The 20,629-nt window shown below is 34.2% G+C and overlaps 1 protein-coding gene across 1 annotated transcript in view; it reads right to left on the bottom strand.

Annotated features, from left to right (window-relative positions):
- gpc1b (glypican 1b) overlaps window positions 1–20,629 on the bottom strand; it is a 97,849-nt gene that overhangs the window by 19,993 nt on the left and 57,227 nt on the right. Inside the window, exon 3 of the mRNA XM_051095765.1 lies at window positions 6,077–6,468. Coding sequence (XP_050951722.1) covers window positions 6,077–6,468 — 392 coding nt within the window. The remainder of the gene's footprint in view (window positions 1–6,076; window positions 6,469–20,629) is intronic.

Below are 20,629 nucleotides of genomic sequence, written 5' to 3'. Positions count from 1 at the left end.
ACTTTGCATCCGATGACCCCTTTAATACTGTGTTGTTACCTGAGTGATCCACAGCTGTGTTTTTTTGTTTAGTGATAGTTATTCATGAGTCCCTTGTTTGTCCTGAACACTTAAACTGCCTGCTGTTCTTTAGAAAAATCCTTCAGGTCCCACAGATTCTTTGGGTTTTCAGCAATTTGTGTATTTGAACTGAGGGACTGTGCAACTATTACAAAAGGTTCAAACGCTCACTGATGCTCCAGAAGGAAACACGATGCATTAAAAGCCAGGGGGTGAAAACTTTTGAAAAGAATGAACATATGCACATTTTTTTTATTTTGCCTAAATATCTTTTTTTTTTCATTTAGCACTGCCATTCAGAAGCTACAGAAGATACTTACATGTTTCCCAGAAGACAAAATAAGTTAAATTTACACATTCCAAAAGTTTTCACCCCCGGCTCTTAATGCATTGTGTTTCCTTCTGAAGCATCAGTGAGTGTTTGAACCTTCTGTAATAGTTGCATATGAGTCCCTCAGTTGTCCTCAGTGTGAAAAGATGAAAAATCAAAGAATTTGTGGAATTTTTCTGAAGAACAGCTGGCAGTTTAACTGTTCAAGACAAACAAGCGACTCATAAACAATTATCACCAAAATAAGAAAACACAGCTGTGGATCATTCAGGTAACAACACAGTATTAACAATCAAGTGTATGTAAACTTTTGAAAATAAAAGCTAATTTACAGCTCAATTAATAAAGGTTTTACTGAATAATTAATATTTTTCCTTTTAAAACCTCTGGAAGGTCGGCCTGGTTTACTTCCATTGTTACTAAAACCACATTTATTTTGTAAAAAACACTGAGGGACGAGTCTAAATTAATTTCTCTGCTAATCGGCAGAGTTTTACTTGCATTGAACAATCCATTAAAGCAGTTGGTGAACATAATGAATGATTCAATAATGAATGAGTTCATAACAGAAGAACTGATTCTTTAACAGAAAGCAAGTGGAGGAATATATAAGTGCAAAACAGATCAACTTTCTGTTCTAAAAGAATAAAACAATGCAAGTCTCATTCCAAAACAATCACTACTAGATTGAGTTGGATAAATCAGACAGCAAGAGTGAGAGATAGACAGTATGTTTAACCAAACCCTCAGACGACGAGATCAAAGCAAAAATAGAATGTTCAACTCCCTTTGGCGCACACACAAAAAACCTGTTTCATTCCAAAACCTAGTTAGCCGTCTTCCTGTCTACTGCCTAGACAGGCAACTGCCATCTAAGGTAGATTTAGAAACTCTATAAGGCCACAACAGTGCATGCACTCCTTATGTGTAGCATGTCTGACATTAGCATGTTGCTAAGCTAACAATATAATACTCTATTAAAGTTAAGAAGAAAAAAAAAAAAAGTGCACCAGAAAATCCCAGAATGCATTGCACCATGGTCAGTGGGGAGAAGGATATATAAACATTTTTCCTGGTTTTAATTTCCATTGGGCATGCACAGTAATTCATTCTCTCGTTTTAGCCAATTGTGGCCGCGTTGTACTAAAATGTCACCGTGTTTTAGTAAATCATGGCCATGTTCTAAATAATTCCCTTGTTTTAAAAAAAATCATGGCCGTGTTGTAGTAATTTGTTCATTTTAGTAAACACTATCCAATTTGTACTAATTTGTTTTCTTGCTTTAGTAAATTGTGGCCACTTTGTACTAATACTAATTGTGCTAATTTAATTAAATCAGAATGAGGGAACAACTTAGTGCTGTTTACGGTCTTTGTTTTAGAGCTGCTGTACAGCAGAATTTATTTATTTTTATTATTGAAACATCATTTTTCTGTTTAACACTGTAAAGCAGCTTTGACAATACTGTATAAAGCACTATATAAATAAAGGCGACATGCCTTAAAGGGATAGTTCACCCAAAAATAAAAATTCTGCCATTAAATGATCACCCCATTTAATTTCAAAACCATAAAGAAAACCATGAATAAAGTTGTTATTTTTGTTTTCTTTGTGCACAAAAAGTATTCTCATAGCTTCATAACATTACGGTTGAACTACTGATGTCACATGGACTCTTTTAACGATGTCTTTACTACCTATCTAGGCCTTGAATGTGTCAGTGCTGTCTATGCAGGGTCAGAAATTTGTGTTCTGAATATGAACAAAGGTCTTACAGGTTTGTAATGACATGAGGTTGATTAATGACAGAATTTTCATTTTTTGAGTGAACTATTCCTTTAAGTTGACATGCATGTGGTGCTGCCATATAATGTTGGGCAGGTCAGTAGGTTTTGGAATGGTTCGTTCAATCTTACACGATGGGGTTAAACCACATCTCTTGGTCAGACTAAACAGACCGGAACTGGCAAATCAATCATTTCCCCCACCTCAGTTCATACCCGCACACACACACACACACACACACACACATTGCCCTTTTCAATATGCAGTGCTGGCAGTTTCTCTGTGTTGTCAACCTTGACTTACTTTGAAGAGGTCAGACACAGAGTTAGGTTCCCTTCACTACTCATTTAGATTTCAGGAGAGAAGAGAATTGAGAAGAGGAGAAGAAAAGCGGAGGAAAAGAATAAGAGGTAAATAACAGATGAACCGAAGTGGACAACAACAACTAAAAGAAAAACAAGATCTATCCTTTATCATTAATAATGGAATATGTATTTAAGTCCTAACGGTCTGAATCACTCTGTGTTCCTTGAATGGAAACAAGCAGCTTGGTTCAACATGGTTTGGAACACTAACCTCGGGTTTGGAGCGAAACGATACTGAGTAAATAATGACAGATTGTTCAATTTTGGGTGAAGTTCTTCTTACTAATAGAAGGTTCAAGAGACAGATTGCATTTTCCTCACACATATTTAAGGAATAAGCTACTTTTTACTAATGTAAGAATCAAATACATCACTGTTGTTTCAAACACTATATGTGTATTCTCTCACATAAGCATTGAGAATTCTGATTTATTTTAATGAATCATCTCCAATTTTTATCTCACAATTCGGACTTTTTTCTTGCAATTGTGACTTTACATCTCGCAGTGCTGACATTTTCTCAGAACTTACAACTGTGAGTTATAACAACACGTTCTCACTCTTAACTCAGCACATATTGACGCTTGGTCAGAAGCCCTTGGCGTCACTTTCTGATGTTTAGGGTACCCCTTTAGCATCACTTCTGGACATGCAGGGTCCTCCATTGCTTTTGTTGTTTGCATTATGCGTTGCATTTAACGGTTTACATGCATTTTCAAAAATATAAATAATTTTATATAAATTTATACTTTAATAGATATTTTGGAGCACCTTACCTCACCCCTACCCCAAACCTAACCACTTCTGAACAATATAAAATATGCAACAGGAAAATGAAAGTATGGTGACAGGTATTTATTGCAAAAATTGACCATTAAAAGCAGTATAAAAATATTACAAACAAGTCGCACTGCATTTCCAAGTCCTCCGATATCTTTATGTGAAGAACAGAGTAAATCATAAGGTTTTTTTTAAGGCTTCCCAAACTTGTTTAGCATGACGCAATTGATCATAAGACACACAAGAGCCAATGGCACTTCACAAACAAAGCTGACTTAACGATTTTTCTATGAGCACTTTCTTCATTTGTGCACAGACTGCACACAGGATGAGCTTTACAGTGGATTACAGACAGTGATCACATCTATTCTATTAATTTTAGTCGTTCTGCATTGGAAGACCTGGGATATTAATCCTTTTTAAATAAATTGTGACTAGTTGTATTGACAAATGGTTAGGTTTAGGGGCAGGGGCTGGGTTACATGCTTTACATAAATATGTAAATACTGTAATGTAAAAAAACTTGTTTTGACTGTTTACATTGGAAAAAAAAAAACACCCTATAGGCAATAATAGAAAATTATTACCCAATATGTAATTTAATCATGATGATAAATTTCCCAGTGCCTTTTGTGTCAGCATATTGACACCGAAGGTTTCTTATTTAAAGCAATGAAGGACCCTGCACGTCAAAAAATTTAGCTAAAGGGGTACCCTTCTAACTTTAAAATACAAATGCGATTTGTTTAGTTAGAATTGTGAGATATAAATCTTGCAATTGCAAGTTACAAACTCCAACTCTGAGGGGGGGGCAGGAAGACAAGTGTTCTTAAAATTACAAGTTTATGTCTCATATTTGTACTAAAGACTAAATAAATCGCATTTATGTGTTATAATATATATATTAAGATAGAAACTGACTTACTGACTTTAACCGAAATACTGACTTACTGACCGAAATACTGACTTTATAGCTTGCAACTTTTTAAGTTAAAGTTTTAAGTGAGTTTATATCGCACAATTCTGACCTAATTTCACAAAACTGTGAGTTAATATCTTACAATTCTGACTTTAGAACTCACAATTGTTAGTTTATATCTTTAAATTCTGAGAAAAAATTCAAAATTGTGAGATAAAATCTCTATTTATTTTTTTTTTATTCATAGGTGGAAATGGGCTTCCATAAGATCAGAAAGAAAAAAAAATCATTAGCAAACGGGTTACACATAGGTTACATATGTTCATGACTAAATGTTATGATACTATAATAATAATAATAATAAAAAATAATAATAATTTATTCCATTAAATTATTATTTTTGTTTTTTACTTTTTATTAATACATTAAACATTTAGACAACAGCAATTTTTGATAAAAATATATTATTCTGTACATATATAAAATAATGTGTTGTAATTCAAAAATTGTATTAAAACAGAAGTTCACTTTAAGAATAAAAATTCCCTGATAATTAACTCACCCCCATGCCATCCAAGATGTTCATGTCTCTCTTTCTTCAGTCGCAAAGAAAACGTTTTTTAAGGAAAACATTCTAGGATTTTTCTCCATATGATGGACTTCGTCTCCAACAGTTTGAAGAACCAAATTGCAGTTTCAATCCATGAGCATTTGTGGTTAAAATGTATATTGTATATACATTTTTTATTGTTTTAAGAAAATTACTGATTATTTCGCTAAATAAGACCTTTATTCCTCGGCTGGAATCGTGTAGAGCCCTGCACTGAAACTGCAATTTGGACCTTCAACCCGCTGCCTACCATAGAGGTCCACTATATGGAGAAAAATCCCGGAATGTTTTCCTCAAAAAACTTAATTTCTTCCAGACTGAAGAAAGACAAGAACATCTTGGATGACATGGGGGTGAGTAAATTTGCCAGGAATTTTTTTTTCTGGATTTGAACGTTTCCTTTAATAAACCTATTTAAATGCTGTTTAATGGAGATCAGAATCTGACTGTTTGTGTTTCATACACTATGTATAATCTGATATTTAATGACATATTTCAAAAGATCTGAGAATGTTAGCTACATTTTATTAATTATTCAACAGTTGTTGAACTAGTTTAAAACTATAAGTAGCTTGCAGTTTCAAAACAGCTTCTCAATGAATGAGGTCAGGTTGGTTTCATCTATCACTACTATTACTGTCTCCTCAAAATATAACAGGGCCGTGGTGCTATGTCTATGGTTTGAGACCTTGTGTCCAAGGATTTCAAACAACTATGAATGGTCTTTACAAGAAACTTAATGTGACTGTGCTTTCCACTGAGAGCATCTCCGTCTAATGTCAGCATTAATTGGATGGATGCAATACTTTTGTTGCAGTGTGTTTGAGTGTGGGTGTGTGTTCGCATTTACATTGATTGCCGGAGCCTCAGGGATATTCATTGTTCTTGTTTTCCCGATGCATTGATCCTACGCTGTTTACCGCAACGGTTGAACATGGAGCTGCGCTTGTGTGTCTGTTTGGGTCTTGGTTTTAGTAGGAGGTATTGGGTTTGCACATTGCCACAGGTATGTATTATGAATTCAACAAAGGAAATGCTTCTGAAATGTATAACCAGGCACAAAACTTTTTCAGTGTCAAGATGTTTTTCTCTCCTCAATGAAAGCTGAAATGCTGTTTAAAGTGAAGAAATCACAACCAAATGCCATTCTAAACTTGTATGCTGTTATTAAAAGTAGAATCAGTGACTAGAGGCTCACTAAAATGCCCCTAAAAATGATCTCCTACCTGTGAAACCTTCCGGACGGCTTCGCCGCTGATCACCAGACCCTGCGCAAACGTTCTGGCCGCAATAACCGTGCGTGTGATTTTGGTTTTGAGCTCTCTCGGCGTGTCTCCGAACGGCTTCAGCGTTTCTGACTGCTTGGCTACGCACTCCAGATACTCCTCTCCAATAATGTACTGAGGGTTTAAAGCCTTAAAGAGTCTTTCCAGCAGACGGGCCCAGAATTCATTCAGCGCCTCCTCGAGATTGACGTTGGACCCTCGGTAGTAGCGCCGAAGGTCTGAGTACAGATCCTGAAACGCTTTTGCGATTTGGGAGAAGAGAGGTCCAAACCCGGTCTGGAAAGAGGTTTGGAGCGATGCTTCAGAACGGTTCAACAGCTCCAGGAAATAATCTGAAAACACACACACAAGAACAACATTAGAGCAGCTATTCAAGTTATTATTCTGAATCAATGCATTGGGTAGGCAATATGGGCAATATTCTACATAGAATATTTTACATTAAAAATTTATCGCAGGGCAGTGATTAATCACGATTAATTGCATCCAAAGTAAAAATTTTTGTGTACATAATATATGTGTGTGTACTGTGTATATTTATTATGTATATATGAAAACACATACTGTATATATTTTGAAAATATTTACATATATATATTTATATTCATATAATCTATCATATAATTTTTTATAGAATTTAAAAATATTTTTATAATATATTAACATAACATATTTTTTCTTAAATATATACATGCATGTGTATTTATATATACATAATATATATATATACACACACACACAGTATTTCTATTTTAAATTGCATTGTCCTTTACAAAAATTATTAGTAGATAAATTTAGTAGAAAAAAAAAAAAAAAAAAAAAAAATTCCATTCAAATCAAATAAAATAACATAATAAATCCTGAAAAAAGTATCATGAGTTCAACAAAAATAAATAAAACAATAAATCCTCAAAAATATCAGTATTTCGATTCAAATAAAATAAAATAAAATAAAATAATAAATCCTCAAAAAAATAACATGATTTCCACCAAAAATAAAATAAAATATAAAATAAAATAAATCCTGAAAAAGGTATCATGATTTCCACAAAAATAAATAAAATATTAAATCCTCAAAAATGATTTCCACAAAAATAAAATAATCCTGAAAAACTATCATGATTTCCACAAAAATAAAATAAAATAAAAAATAAAATAAAAATTCCTAAAAAAGTATCATGATTTCCACAAAAATAAAATAAAATAATCCTTAAAAAAGTGTCATTGTTTCCACAAAAATAACATAAAATATAAAATAAAATAAATCCTAAAAAGTATCATGATTTCCAAAAAAATAAAATAAAATAAAATAAAATAATAGCAGCAAAAAGTGTTTTCAACATTGGAATAAACTACAAGAATAAATTACATTTTAAAATATATTAAAACAGAAAACATTATTATTAACATTGTTATTTTAAACTGTGTATTTATACATAATAAATATACACAGTGCACACACATATATTATGTACATAATATACTGCAATTAATCGTTGCCTAGCACTACAAAAATATAATTAATAATAATATATATCAGTATATATCACATAAAATATATTTGTATATATTTTATATATACCGTATTTTTATTTTAAAATCATTAGTAGATAAATTTACATTTAAGTACAACAAATAACATAAACATGTACTACTAATAAATAATAATAGTGCTCAAAATGCTAATTCTTTACAAATGTAATAATAATAAATCTAACTGGGATGAGGCACTATATCTATGAAACAGAAAGGAAACGTACCAAAATAATTCTTGACATTTATATTAAGTAATTTAACTCGCAAGGCAAACTGAAACAAATCTATAGATAAAACTGCATCCTTCCTCAATAGCTAGACAACAGCCAGCTGTGTAGTTTGTGCAGTAACACAGTGAAAAGTAATGAGAAATATGAATGAGTTTTTCCACACCCACACACGCACACATACATGCATGCATACATACATGCAAAGATTTCCGAGGGAAAGTCGATCAGTATGAATTTTGTTATGTAATACAGTGAAATCATAAGCTTACAATAACCCGGTCACACATCAGTAAATCCCACATTACCCATGAGAGATTGTTCAAGTACAGAAAGAAAGTGAATGTAACAGTGTATAAATTCAGCCGTGGGTCTGTACATTTATAACACACACCAGAAGCACAACGAATCATAACGGTGAACCCAAACCAGGTCAAAATTAATCTTTCTAAAACCTACACCGCTTCTCCAAAGCCAGAGACATTGCACCAATGGGATTATGTCTGTACTAATACATTCATGATGAAATACAGAGCGGTGTGCTGTAAATAAGACCTTTTTGTACCCTACATCTGATTAATGTTTTGATTAATTAATCATGCTGTTGAAATGGCCAAGCAAAACAGACTCGAAGAAGCATTTCAAAATATCTAAATTAAACAGATCACTGGCCTTTTGGTTTTTACAGCTGCATTTTTTTTTTGATGAAACTATTGTTACTGGACTCTTGTCTAAATCTCATCACATTCACGTCCCCCTGCACTATGAGGACCCCACATCCGTTTTCTCTCTTCATGTTTCGATATACACTTTTCTCACTTTTCATATTTTCATTTCAATAAAATGTCCTCAAAGTGTGTTACACTGATCCAGATGACTCTGTTTTCACTCCAAATGCAGGTTTTTAGGGTCACAACATGGCACAAATCTTGCGTATTTGTTCTTTCTGCATTAAAAAGGCATGACAATAGTTATCTCAAACTAATTTTTGACTTTAAGAAATAAATACATAAATAAATTTCACTGTAAACACAGCTCAATGTTTCATTGTTCCTCCCACATTAATATGTATTCAGTTAAATTAAAATGAAAATGTATAAGTATATGACTCATATCAATATTGATTATTTTAATGGCTTATTTTTTTAATGGCCGCCAGATTTTTTAAAGGTTTAAACGGAGGCGTGACCAAAAAAGTTTGAGAACTGTTGAATTAAATTGATCAAAAGTGACAGTAAAGTCATTCATAACGTTTTTATATAAGATATCTGTTTAAAGTAAATGGTGTTCTTTTTAATTATATATTTGTCAAAAAAAAAAAAAAACTGAAAAAATTATCATGATATTATCATGAAAAAAAAAATTAAATAAAAATAAATCCTGTAAAAAGTATTGTGATTTCCACAAAAATAAAATAAAATAAAATAAAAATAAATCCTGAAAAAAGTATCATGATTTCCACAAAAATAAAATTCAATTAAATAAATAAAAATAAATCCTGTAAAAAGTATTGTGATTTCCACAAAAATAAAATAAAATAAAAATAAATCCACACAAAAAAATAATAAAATAAAATAAATCCTCAAAAAAGTATCATGATTTCCACAAAAATGAAATAAGATAACATAAATCCTGAAAACGTATAATGATTTCCACAAAAATAAAATGAATAAAATAAAATAAAATACAATTAAATTAAATTAAATTAAATTAAATTACCCTGGAAAAAGTATCATGATTTTTACACAAATAAAATAAAATAATATAAAATAAAATAAAAAATAAAAAATAAAATAACATACCCTGGAAAAAGTATCATGATTTACAAATAAAATAAAATAATAAAACAAAATAAATCCTGAAAAAACAATCATGATTTCCACATAAATAAATTAAAATAAATTCTGCAAAAGTACCATGATTTAAATTACAAGAATAAATTACATTTTAAAATTAAAATAAAATTAAAATAAAAAACATTATTATTAACATTGTTATTTTAAACTGCAATAACATTTACCAATATTACTTTTCTAGTGCGTTTTTACTTACTTAAATAGAGATTTTCAAAAAATCTTGCTTGATTGATTATTTGCAGTTCAGAGTTTTATGTATTTTAAAAATTCTTGGTTTTCAAAACTATCTTTATAAGCATTGCTCCAAAAAAGAAATAAAGTCATACAGGTTTGGAAAAACATAAGATGCATAAATTATATTTCCATTTCCATTTCCATTTTAGGGTAAACTATACCTTTAAGTCCTGGATTTTTTTTTTTTTTGGGTCACTTTATGAGGTAAGGAAACATCCCGACTTAGGAATATAGAGAAACCGATATCACAAAAAGAAAAAAAGAAAGGCTATAAAAGGTAGATACCCAGTTCTTTATATTCCTGTCACACTCCTCTGACCCTCCACCCCCTCTCTACACCCGTCTTTGCGCTCTCTCTCGTTCTCCCTCTCCTCCATCTATCTCTCTGACAGGCGCGCGGGCGTAATGATATCAGCGGCATCGTAACAGAACAGGCCGGGCTGTTAATTTGCGGCCGAGCCCGTGATGGAGAGACAAGCAGCTGGGGACCACAGAGTGATGGAATGAGAGGAAGGGATGAAAGAAGAGAGGGATTTGAATGTGATTACATGTAATTGTATTTGTGCATTCTGACAAAGTGCTGAATGACTGAATTAAGGGAACGCCAGCCCTCCATCATTTTATTCAATATTTTAAATGAATGCACGCACACACAGAGCTTTGAAGCTGTATTAGCGAGGACCTTTCAACGACGTAATATTTTCCAGACAAATATTATGATATTTTGCTAGCCTATGACAACTAAAGGCCAGTTCACACCAGGAACAACAACTATAACCATAACTATAACATTCTGCTTATTATAAGTGGGTGCTGCAGTTTTGTCGCCTGCTGCTTTGAATGCTTGAGCTTTTTAAAGCTGGGTGGATTCTGCTTTGGTGTCAGTGATTTCATTGCTCAGCATCTAGAAAAGTGTTCTGAAAGTGTGACGTTATTGTTATTATTATAGTTGTGGTGGGGACTTCCCTATTCTAATATTTGACCCTTGACCACAAAACCAGTCATAAGTGGCACGGGTATATTTGTAGCAATAGCCATAAATACACTGTATGGGTCAAAATTATTGATTTTTCTTTTACGCCAAAAATCATTAGGATATTAAGTAAAGATCATGTTCCATGGCGATATTTTGTACGTTTCCTAACGCAAATATATCAAAACTTAATTTTTGATTAGTAATATGCATTGCAAAGAACTTTTAACTTTTTTTATTTAGATTTTTTTTGCACCCTCACATTCCAGATTTTCAAATAAAATTGTATATCACGGCCAAATATTGTCCATAACAATGGAAAGCTTATTTATTCAGATGATGTATCTCAGTTCCAAAAAATGGACCCTTACGGTGCGTTCGCACCTGACACGACATAAATCATAAATAAATAAATCACGCCATTTGCGCGTAGTTGGACGCTTGAACGTTTTGAGTTTACTCGCTTTATTCTTACGTGAAGTTCACTTCACAGCAGATGCAAATTTGCGTCATGGGAGGGGCTTTTGCCAGATGGCTCCAGTCTCGTTGCGAAATAGCTGACATGGATTTGGTTAAGAGGCTTTATGTGCTATGGAAGGCTGAAAAACAGCGTAGACTCGTTCGGCGCCGTGTCTGGGTCCATCAGATCAGTCCATCAATATGTACATAACTCAAATTGGGCAAGCTCCTGATTGGTTAACGCATCACCTCATGCAGGCGTGAACTATCGGTTTAGTTGTTTCTATTTTTTATTTATTTATTTATTTATTTATTTACTTGTTTATGTATTATTGTTATTATTATTGTTATTATTATATTATATTATTATTATTATTTTATCTATTTGTTTCTCTCCTTTTAGAGCTCTGTTTTACTGTATAAGATTGCTTTGATATTTTGTGTATCTAGATTTACTTTTATTTCTGTAATGTTCAATCTTTTTTCTTGAATAACAAAAAAAAAAAAGTCTATCACGTCTTTGCATTGGCTTAACATGTAAATCACTCGCGCTTAATGACGCTTCATTTGCGTCTGACTGGTTTTGTGGTCCAGGGTCAAATATAGAGTTATTAAAGGAGAAGTCCACTTCCAGAACAAAAATTTACAGATAATGTACTCAACCCTTGTCATCCAAGATGTTCATGTCTTTCTTTCTTCAACTGTAAAGAAATTGTGTTTTTTGAGGAAAACATTTCAGGATTTTTCTCCATTTCTCTGCATTTTCTCTGCAGTTAAAATGCGGCTTCAAACGATCCCAAATGCGGTTGTAAAAGATCCCAGCTGAGAAAGAAGTGTCTTATCTAACGAAACGATTGGTTATTTTCATAAAAATAATACAATTTATATACTTTTTAATGTTGCTCATCTTGTCTTACTCTGCCTGAACTGTTTTTTCCCGGTTCATGACAGTTAGGGTATGTTGAAAAACTCCCATCTCATGTTCTCCTGCAAGTTCACAATCGTCCTATATCGCTGTTTCACCTTTTTTGTTGAGGATGTTTGATCTTCTTTGCACGTTCACTTTGCAAAGACTGGGGTCGGTACTTCTGCAGCAATGTAGGATGATTTTGAAATGATTTTTCAAGTTGAGGGAGAAAATACGTTTGGAGTTTTTCGACATACCCTAACTGTCTTGAACCAGAATACAAAGGATTCAGGGAGAGTAAGACAAGATGAGCACTTGAGATTAAAAAGTATTTAAATTGTTTTTTTGTGTTTTTTTTTTTAATGAAAATAACCAATCGTTTTGCTGGATAAGACCCTTCTTCCTCAGCTGGGATCGTTTACAACCACATCTGGGATCGTTTGAAGCCGCATTTAAACTGCATTTTGGACGTTCAAACTCGGGGCACCATATCAGTCCATTATACGAAGAAAAATCCTGAAATGTTTTCCTCAAAAAAACATAATTTCTTTATGACTGAAGAAAGACACAAACATCCTGGATGACAAGGGGGTAAGTACATTATTTGTAAATCTTTGTTCTGGAAGTGGACTTCTCCTTTAAAGTTGGGTGGATTCTGCTTGGTTGTCAATGATTTCATTGTTCAGCATCTAGAAAAATGGTTCTGAAAGTGATTCTATTAATATAGTTCCTCTGTGGTGTTATTATTAAAGAAGTGATGTGGACTTCCCTATTCTCAAATAAAATTAGAATGATTATTAAAGCTTTATCGGTATAGTTAAGTATGATCCTTGGTGTGAATAAACCTTAAAAGGACAGTTAACACAAAAATGAAAATTCTGTTATTAATTACTTAGCCTCATGTTGTTCTGAACCTGTATGACTTTCTTTGTTGTTTGGAACACACACACACACAACAAAGATATCTGAAAGACATAAATACAAAGAATAACTAGGTAGCTAAACTGTTTTAGTTCCCATTGACTTCCATTGTACTGACAAAAATACAGTGGAAGTCAAAGGGAACTGAAATTGTTCGGTTTGGTCCCTTGCAGACATTAGTCAGTTTATATGCTTTTCAAACAGAGAGGATAACTTTAAATGTCAGTTTGAATTCGTGAAGACATTCTCGTGAAATTTGACCTTCAAATGTATACCAAACTTACACACATATTTGTTTTTATCTCCATGGGGACTTTCCATTGACTTCTGTTGTGTTTATACTGAGATAATGATATTGTCTGATGCTTATCAACAAATTTAACTCTCACACAGACCTTTTAGCATTTTCATTAAATGGGTCATGACTGCTTTTTTATTATTGTGCTGTTATTACTGTTCTCTGAGGTCCACTTATAATGTTACCAAGAATTAAAAAAACAAAAAAAACAAACATAATTTTGAAATAACAGGCTATTTTCTGTCCTGTTTTTAACCCCCCTCAACAGAACGCTCTATCTGAATAGGCATGGCCGATTGTAGACTCTGAAGTAAATGCCCACTTTTTTGATAGGCTAATAGTTGTGTATGTTTGGCAGCCTACATTCCTCATAGATGGATGCATAAATACTTGGTACATATCAAACAATCTGTAATAACAGACAAAGCAATAGTGACCACTTAATAAAAACAGTTACTTACACTTGTGTGTTGCGACATTACTGTCTGAATCAATATAGTCAGCACAGCATTGTCTAGTTTCAATCTTTTTAAAATTCCTGAATCAAATTGTGCCTTGTTTGTAAATGAATCCGCAATAAAATTAAGTGAACAAAGGAGCAACTTCTTACTGAAGCGGTCTGAAACTCCATTAAAAATAAAGTTCGTCCAATGCAAAGATTGTATTTTTCCACAACTTGGCACTGAACAATGTCTTTTTGTATTCGGAGCCATCTTTATTGCTTAATTTCTGCATAGACGTGCGTTTGCCTCTTGTTATTTCCACTACATGCAAGAATTGGTGGGCGGGGCTAAACAGGCAGTGACATAGAAGCAGGCATTGATTTTATTCAGTATAAGCTGAAATGACAAAGTTTTGAGTTTGGAAACTTACAGGATGTTATTATAGTACAGTGACCTCTTATATGTCAAAAGATCAAGGGAATTTTGATTTCTCAGTTCACGGCCCCTTTAAAGTGTAAGTGCTTTAATGCGTTTGTGAGGACTTTTTTTTACTCTATGTGGCAGCCAGAAGAAATGAAAGACTTCAAGAATGTTATTTCAATACATTTAACAAATTAGGTTAACTGATTATTGTATTAATATGATTACAGAGCACCTTGACTACCACTGGTATCTCACTACCAATCAAAAGTTTTTGAACAAGGTTTAGTTTAGTTTGTTTTTTAGTTAGTATTTTTACTATTTAAAATAACTGTTTTTTTCTATTTGAATGTATTTTAAAATGTAATTTATTCCTGTGATTAAAACTAAATTTTCAGCATCATTACTCCAGTCGCATGATCCTTTAGATATGCTGATTTGCTGTTCAAGAAACATTTTTTTAATTATTATTATTAATATTATTATTTTAAATATTTAATAATATGAACACATTTTTTTCAGGATTCTTAGATGAACAGAAAGATCCAAAGATCAGCATTTATTCTAAGCAGCAGATCAGAATTTTAGAATGTTTTCTGAAGGATTGTAAAATTCATCTTTGAAATCACAAGAACAAATTACATTTTAAAATATATTCAGATAGAAAACAGTTATTTTAAATAGTAAAAATATTTTGGATCAATTAAATGAAGGCTTGGTGAGTGGAAGAGACTTAAAAAAAACACATTAAAAACATTAAAAATCAAAAATGTTCATATTCGTTAAAAATCATCAGTATGAATATGGCATTTAAGCAAACCAAATTAAAGTTGAAGGAACTCATAAACAGTTGTGCTCAAAATTATTCATATCCTTGGTAAATATGATCAAAGAAGGCTGTCCGCATTGTTTATCTATTTGATCTTTCATTCAAAAATGTCATATTCATTTGCTAGACACTACTGGAACTTCAAACAGGACTGGGTTCTATGGTCAGATGAAACTAAAAAAGCTTTTTAGCATCAAACACTCAAGATGGGTTTGGTGCACACAGGTATAAAAAGCACCCCAGTAACCCAACATGGAACTGAAAATTTGAAGGGTCTAGAGAGATTCTGTATGAAGGAATGGTCTCTGATCTCCTGTCAGATGTTCTCTAAACTTATCAGGCATTACAGGGTGAAGACTCAGAGCTGTTATCTTGGCAAAAGGATGTTGCAAACAGTATTGAATAAAAAGGTATAAGTAATTGCGGCCAATGTGTATTAGAGAAAAACATTTTTTTTAATAATAAGATTTCATTCCTATTTTAAATTCTTATTCTACAATGAAAGGTTAGATTTTTGTACATTTTCAAAATAAAAGATCAAAAGGATTAATAATACAGATTTATTTTTACAGCCTTCTTTGATCATATTTACTAAGGGTATAAACAGTTTTGAGCACAACTGTCAAATACAATAGAATCAAATCACTGACCTACAATGATCCAAACTGAACATAGAATAGAACAGAATGACATTTTCAGAAATTTGGCACTCACACAACAAAACAAGCATGCACATTTTCAGCACTTGTCCTATGAAAGGTTGCAGGGTCCTTCACCAAAGCTGTGAGGTGGAGGTGTGATAAGGGCTTGAACCCACGTATGGCCAATCAAAGACACCTCCTCCACCTGCAGATCTGTCTACGCCTACCATCAGAGATCATGCATTTGGAAAGTACATGAGCTTTATGCTCACAGAGGAGCTCTTTAAACCACACGTGCTCTACTTCTGAGAAGCTCGTAAACTCGGCAGCTCTGTCTGAAGGCTCTTAAATCAGACAGTACACCAGCTGTGGCCTAAATCTCCTCCTGATACCATGCATGTCAACTGCACGACTCAAGTCTCCACAGGTGCACACACAGGTGTATCTACATGTCAATGCAGCCTGTGGTAGTATATGCTAAAAAGTTCATTATGAGGCTTAAAGGAGAATTCCACTTCCAGAACAACAATTTACAAATAATTTTCTCACCCCCATTGTCATCCAAGATGTTCATGTCTTTCTGTCTTCAGTCGTAAAGAAATTATGTTTTTTGAGGAAAGCATTTCAGGATTTTTCAGCATACAATGGACCTGATTGGTGCCCCGAATTTGAACTTCCAAAATGTAGTTTAAATGCAGCTTCAAAGGGCTCTAAACCAGGGGTGTCAAACTCCAGTCCTGGAGGGTCGCAGCCCTGCAGAGTTTAGATGCAACCCTAATTAAACACACCTGATCCAACTAATCAAGTCCTTCAGGCTTAATTGAAAAACTGCATAGTATGTGTGTTGGAGCAAGGTTGGAACAAAACTCCGCAGGGCTGCGGCCCTCCAGGAACTGAATTTGACACCCCTGCTCTAAACGATCCTAGCCGAGGAAGGGTCTTATCTAATGAAACGATCAGTCATTTTTTTCGAAAAATAAAAATTTGTATACTTTTTAAGCACAAAAGCTCATGTTGCACAGGCTCTGGGATGCGCGTCCACAATGCTACGAATTAGTAATGGGTCATTCTTGAACGATTCTTTCATTTTGAACGAATCTTTAATGTGACTCGGGAAGAACGAGTCATCTCAGGGAGTGATTTGTTCAGTCACGCATGCGCAACATTCTATTAGGTTCTGTACTGGAATTAGTTCACCTGTTTTGAGTCTTTTTTGAGTCGGTCGTTCATCTTAAGGGGCTGTCACGTGACGAACGAACGACTCAAACCCAAAAACTTGTCAGATAAGAAGTGAGGTGAGCTAATCATAGACTAAAGACCCAGATAAACAATGAATGAATCTTTTCTGTTTCTTATAGCATTATAGTTTTATCTTGTTTGTAGTGTAATCAACGTTTGTGTAAGCAGTAGAGTAGTAGTGTTAGGGAAGTAACAGGTAACATTTTAATTATATTTTGCTAAAATGAACGAAATGACTCGGAAAAAGATTTGTTCATTTAGCTAATGTGAAGAATGATCTGATCTTCCCATCACTACTACAAATCACGTCCAAGTTCATCATCTGTGTACTGAGTATGGCAAAAAACTCCATCTTATTTTCTCCTACAACTTGAGAGGAGGAGATCATTGTTTGTTTGTAAACAGTGTTTGACTTACTTGCACTTCCTTAGTCTTTGCGCGTTCGCTTTGTAAACACTGGGTCTGTAGTTCTGCCTACGTTCCGCGTGACCTTTCGTCGTGCTTCAATAGTACGTAGCGTTGTAAACGCGCATCCCAGAGCCTGTGCTACACAATCTTTTGTGCTTAAAAAGTATAAAAAGTTTTATTTTCTGAAAAAAATGACTGATCGTTTCGCTAGATAAGACCCTTCTTCCTCGGCTGGAATCGTTTAGAGCCTTTTGAAGCTGCATTTAAACTACATTTTGGAAGTTCAAAATCGGGGCACTATTGAAGTCCATCATATGAAGAAAAATCCTGAAATGCTTTCCTCAAAAAACATAATTTCTTCACAATTGAAGACAGACAGACATGAACATCTTGGATGACAAGGGGGTGAGTAAATTATTTGTGAGTTGTTGTTCTGGAAGTGGACTTTTCCTTTAAAATGTTTTAGTCAGTAAGATTTTTATACAAGCAAGGATGCATTAAATTGATCAAAGCTGACATTACTTTTGAATGCTCACTTTCTTTTGAATGGTAGTGTATTCGTATATATATAGAGAGATATTAAGATATTCATTAAAGCAATAAGGGTAGTAGAACGTTGACATACATAAAAAAAACCTTAGTATTTTATGTCTTCAATCAACAGAAAGACTATTCATGTTTGCACACAAAAAGCAAACATAGCACTGTGGAAAATGAGAGAACACAGAATCATAACAAAAATGGCGGTCACTGTTCCTCATAAAACTGCTAGTGTGTGTGAGGGAGAAAGAGACGGAGAGAAATGTCTCTGAGATCATAGGTCTGTGTCAGCGTAGGTCTTCCTCAACGTGATTAGCATGTCAACATGAAATGGCCAATAAGGACACGCGACAGAGCAGCTGTCCTTGTCGCAGATGACATCATAGTAGGTGACCTCCAACGGGAAATTGTTTTCCTGAATGACTTTCTGTAATTGAAAATATTCTTTCAATACATCAGCACTTGAATTGCTCGGCTGCCATTCAGCCTCAAAATCAGGACTATAATAAATGTATTTAGCCAAGAAAATATCACTAATTAATCTGCAGTGATTCAGACAAAGGCACTTGAGAATGTCATAAATTAAAAAATGTGATCTGATAAAAGAGATTTATTATCTTCTATGCTGCGGCTTGATTAAATCTGTTGTCTTTAAAAGAGTCACATAAATCTTTTGGTCTGTGACTTGAGTTTAAGCATCATTTAAAAAGTCTTTTTCTACCAGTGCTGTTTAGCTTTATATCTAAATGTGGCCAGATGTTTTCAATGTGTGTGTGATTCGTTCAGAAATGATCCCCTACAGTGAAAGGCCACTCCTTATGAATTCCTAAACATTGAGAATCTCGTCACCCCTACTGAGAATCCAGTTTCCAACACACACACACAGACTAAAAACACATCGAAAGCAATACTTAACCTCCTAAAACAGACACATAACAGCTTATTATACTCTAGTATACTTTTAGCTGTGATTCTAGAAAGACAAAATAAGCTTTCCTAGATGAGCCTTTCAACACATAGAACAAATCCAATCAAAGACACACCTGACGACAGAAACAACTGCACAGACTGCAAAAGAGGAGAAGGAGGAGTGTACAACAACATTACACAATTGATCATAGGTGGATGACAAACAGAATAACAGAGAGACAGAACGATGGATGGACGGATGGATGGATAGATGTCTAGGCAGATAGAAGGATAGATAGAACAACAGAGGATGGATAGAACAACACAAAGACAGAGCAATGGATAATGGATGGACAGATGTATAGACAGAAAGATAGACAGCACAACAAAGAGACAGAACGATGAATGGATGGACAGACAGACAGATGGATAGACAGACAGTAGGACAGACCAAACTGAATAACAGAGAGACAGAATGAGGGATGAATAGATGGATGGAGAGAACAACAGAGAGACAACAATGGATGGATGGACGGACAGAATAACAGAGACAGAATGATGGATGGATGGATGGAACAACAGAGACAACAATGGATGGATGGATGGAGAGAATAACAGAGAGACAACAATGGATGGATGGATGGATGGATGGATTGAGCAAGAGAGAGAATAACAGATGGATAGACAGATAGAAATGCATAGAACAACAAAAAGACAGAACGACAGGTAATGATGGATGGACTGACGGACGGATAGACAAAAGGATAGACAGCACAACAGAGATACAGAACGATGGATGGATGGATGGATGGACAGATGAATAGACAGAAGGATGGATCGGACAACAGAGAGACAGAAGGATGGATGAACTGATGGATAGACAGATAAAAGGACAGATTGAACAACAGAGACAGAACAATGGATGGATAGACGGATAGACTGAACAAGACAGAGACAGAACAATGAATAATGGATGGATGGATGGATGGATAGACAGAAACACGGATAGAACAACCAACAGACAGAACGATGATGGATGGATGGACGGATGAAAGGACAGATAGAAGGATGGATCGAACAACAGAGAGAACGTTGGATGAATGGACAGATGGATAGACGGATAGAAAGATGGATAGAACAACAAAGAGACAGAAGGATGGATGGACTAATGGATGGATGAACAGACAGAAGGATGGATCGAACAACAGAGAGACAGAATGTTGGATGAATGGATGTATGGATGGATGGACAGATGAATAGACAGATTAAAGGAAGGATCGAAAAACAGAGAGACAGAACGTTGGATGGATGGATAGAAGGACAGACAGAATAACAGAGAGACAGAACGATGGATGGATGGATGGATGGATGGATGGATGGATGGATGGATGGATGACTGGACAGATAGAAGGACAGATCGAAAAACAGAGACAGAATGATGGATGGACAGATGAATAGACAGATAAAAGGAAGGATCGAACAACAGAGAGACAGAACGATGGATGGATGGATGGAGAGATACGAGGACAGATCGAAAAACAGAGAGACAGAATGATGCATGGATGGACAGACAGATAAAAGGACAGACAGAATAACAGAGAGACAGAACGATAGATGGATGGATAGATAGAAGGATAGACAAAATAACAGAAA

Source organism: Labeo rohita, chromosome 2, assembly GCF_022985175.1.
Source record: "Labeo rohita strain BAU-BD-2019 chromosome 2, IGBB_LRoh.1.0, whole genome shotgun sequence".
NCBI classification, from domain to species: Eukaryota; Metazoa; Chordata; class Actinopteri; order Cypriniformes; family Cyprinidae; genus Labeo; species Labeo rohita.
The sequence above is the reverse complement of the archived record's forward strand: the minus strand, read 5'-3'. Positions and strand labels throughout refer to the sequence as shown.